This window comes from Mus caroli, chromosome 7 (assembly GCF_900094665.2).
Source record: "Mus caroli chromosome 7, CAROLI_EIJ_v1.1, whole genome shotgun sequence".
Taxonomy (NCBI): Eukaryota; Metazoa; Chordata; class Mammalia; order Rodentia; family Muridae; genus Mus; species Mus caroli.
The window spans coordinates 129,420,409-129,423,798 of NC_034576.1; the positions used below are offsets into that span (position 1 = coordinate 129,420,409).

The 3,390-nt window shown below is 49.9% G+C and overlaps 1 protein-coding gene across 1 annotated transcript; it reads right to left on the reverse strand.

Moving 5' to 3' along the window:
* Position 1: 1 nt before the first annotated feature.
* LOC110298071 (zinc finger protein 764-like) lies at positions 2-1,429 on the reverse strand (the record flags this gene model as incomplete). The annotated part of the gene is made up of 3 exons (XM_029479588.1): positions 1,034-1,429; positions 779-892; positions 2-18 (listed from the first exon to the last, which is right to left on the reverse strand). Coding segments are annotated over exons 1-3 (315 nt in total), but the record flags the coding sequence as incomplete, so codon positions are not given.
* Positions 1,430-3,390: the final 1,961 nt, after the last annotated feature.

Consider the following 3,390-nt stretch of genomic DNA (forward strand, 5'->3'; position numbering starts at 1 on the left):
CCTTCTCGGGCCTGCAATCTGCTGGGAGACCATGACAAAGCTCAGACTCTGACTTCTACTGCCCCTTAATTTCCACAGCCCCACATGGCGACAGACTGGACACAGGAGTGGAGAGGCCACAGCATCTGAGCATGCGCAGTGCGCAGATGTCCAGATGCAGCAAAAAGAAAGGGGTCTGGGGCCAGGCTTGGTGGTGCACACCTTTAATCCCAGCAATTGGGAGGCAGAAGCAGGCAGATTTCTGAGTTCGCCACCATCCTGGTCTACGGAGTGTGTTCCAAGACAGCCAGGGCTACACAGAGAAACCCTCTTAAGAAAGAAAGAAAGAAAGAAAGAAAGAAAGAAAGAAAGAAAGAAAGAAAGAAAGAAAGAAAGAAAAGAAAGAAAGAGAGAAAGAGAGAAAGAAAGAAACTTAAAGAAAAAAAAAGAAAGGGGTCTGTGTGGTCCCCTTTCCCAAGTGCAGTTGGCTAAGCACTTGTCAGAGGTGGACAGCAAGAGCTGAAGGAGACTCCAGAAGGCAGCCACAGTGATGGCAGCAGAGGAGTGGGAACGAGGAGGTACAACCTGTACAGCCTAGTGACCCTGTATATACGACGTGAGACCACTGGACAGAACAATCACAGCCCCTTTCCAGATGAATCCAGAGGCCAGCCATTATGGCTTTGGCCAGGAAACAGAAAAACAGGGAACAAACTGCGAGGCAGTAAGTGCAGTCACTAGAAGACACCACACAGACTGGCAACACAAAGTTTCCCCAGGCAAATACCCAGTCCTTCACCTGAGTGGAATTCTGTCTTGCACATGGCCACTTCTGGATCCTGGGCACAGGGTCCCCACACTTCGGACTCTTCCTCCACCCAGCAGATGAGCGCTGGTTTGGCGCCTCCGACTTCTAGAGGGAAAGATAGCAAACCCACTAGTCAGGAGGACGACCTAGTTGTTTCTGACCGCCCGTGCTCAGGGATCTCTGCTGCCACGCAGGACCCATGGTGTCACAGGCGGCGCGAACACAGGCGGCCAGGAAGGTTCTCACCGATATAGGACAGGAGACCATAGGTCTCGCGCATCACCTCTCGGTACAGGGCTCTCTGCGCCGGCCGCAGACACCTCCACTCCTCAGGGGAGAAGTACACAGCCACGTCCGCGAAGCTCACAGCCCCGGGTTTACAGAACGCGGGCGGTACCGAGGCCCTGTCCAGTGCATTCCGCTGCGCCATGGGGACTCCCCGCAAAGACCCTGGGTCAGCAGTGCAAGCCTGGGATTGCCGGCCCAGTCCAAGGTGTCCGTGGTCCGGTACCAGGGCTGAAAAGGGACAGGAACCAGGTCCGTGGGCACCTTAATGTAGGTAAAAATTGAAAACTGATAAGAGCACAGCGGAGATATCTGGAAGCCCGCTAAAAATGTGGACTTGGGCGGGGATTTTCAGGAACTATGCTCCCTAGCCATCCTGCCCAGGGTTGCACCACGTGACTTCCTGCACCAATGTCTTCAAGCCCTCATCAAAAATGGCCACAGAGTTTACAAGTTCCAGTCTGACAACAGGTCTCAGGCTGACAGGTCCAAGTGAGACTGCCTGCCAGTGAGGACCACATGCAGTTGAGGGTTTTAGGGCTCAGAAGATCCACAGCCCTCTCAAGGTCAGCTAGGTGGCAGCGGCCTGTGAATAGATGTTTAGTATTTTATTTTTGGTCGTTGTTTATCACGGAGCTAGAAGAAAGCCTCTGGAGGGAGGGCTGTTAATAAACTTTTTTTTTTTTTAATTAATTTCAAGGAGTACACTGTAGCTGTCTTCAGACACACCAGGACAGATGGTTGTGAGGCATCAAGAGGTTTCTGGGATTTGGACTCAGAACCTTTAGGATGAGCAGTCTGTGCTCTTAGCTACTGAGCCATCTCTCCAGCCCTGTTAATAAGCTATTAAATGAAGCAGGTCTCCGTTTGGGGTGGTTCCACCAGCTTGGTCTACAAATCTCAAACTAGTTGAGGAATACTGACTGCTCCTGATACAGATCAGACATCACAGAGCTGATCTTTGATCAGCCAGGACACCTGGGACATTCTGGATCATCTAATCTTCTAAAAGGTTAGATATACACCTGCCAATCTGGATTTCTCTGCCTCACTCTTAGGAGGGAGTTAAGATTTCTGGGCCTTTTGTGAGAGTCCCTGGAGGAATGAGGTCCTACTCACAGTCAGGCTTTAAGTCAGACTGATTGTTATTTTAATATAAAAGTACCTACTTACAAAAGGGATATTATCCTATTTGTCATCATTCAGAGCTGTTTGTGCTTTATAAAAAAGACAAAAAAGCCAGGGCTATGTTGGTGGAGGCACAGTGTGGGGCAAGTGAATGGGGTACCTCTGTGGGCTCATGCTGGGGCATCCATTCCTCCAGAGGGACCAGTTCACGATGGTACAGTATAGTATAGAGTTTATTTAAGGCATGGGGAGGAGAGTTGATGGCTTAATAGAGACAGAGGCAGGGAGACAGAGAGAGAGGGAGAGAAGGAGGGAAGGATAGAGGGAGAGAGAGGGAGAGAGAGAGAGAGAGAGAGAGAGAGGGAGTAGAACACATTTAGAGGGGGGAGGGGAATGGGTAGAGAAGGGACAGAGCAGAAGAGGGTTAGAGAGCAAGAGTCAAAAGGATGGAGCAAGCAGACCCTGTTATAATGAGTCAGGCATACCTGGCTGTTGGCAGAAAACTGGGGCAGAGCCTAGAAGAAATGCTAACATTCACCCATTTTGGTTTAATTAAAGAAGGGAAAATTAGAAAGAGGTGATGGTGAAGCAGGAGTAGGGTTGTCCTGATGACTGGCTATCACGATGTCTGACTACTTCCTGCTGACTTTGGGGTGCCATGTGTCTGGGAAACCTAAGAAAATGGGTATGGGGAGGTTGGTCCAGTCTTAGCAGAGTTGGCTGTTTCCTTGGTGTCCAGGGTCTGTGGAACCATCTGTGGGAGAGAGGAAGGAGCAACCCCAAGAGGTGCATCTGTGCCTGTGAAAGAAGATGGGAGCACCGGTGGGTTGCTTCTCTGGAGCTGTCCTGGATGTAGTAAATGGCTGGACTTGACAAGAAGCTGAAACACAAACACACATAAACACACACACACAACAGGTAGAGAATAAAGTTAAATAAATTTGGGAGAGAAACATCTTTTCTTAAGAAATTTCTTGAGGAAATGCCTCCATGAGATCCACCATGGTAAGGCATTTTCTCAATTATTGATCAAGGTGGAAGTACCCATTGTGGGTGTAAGGCCCCTGATGCTGGGCCTCTGCTCAAGTCCCGGGATGAGCTGGCCAGCACCCCAGTGTCCCGAGAGAAAACCACACCTGATGCAAACTGCAAGAGGTTTTATTATCAGCTAGCTGAGGACGAAGTCCCTC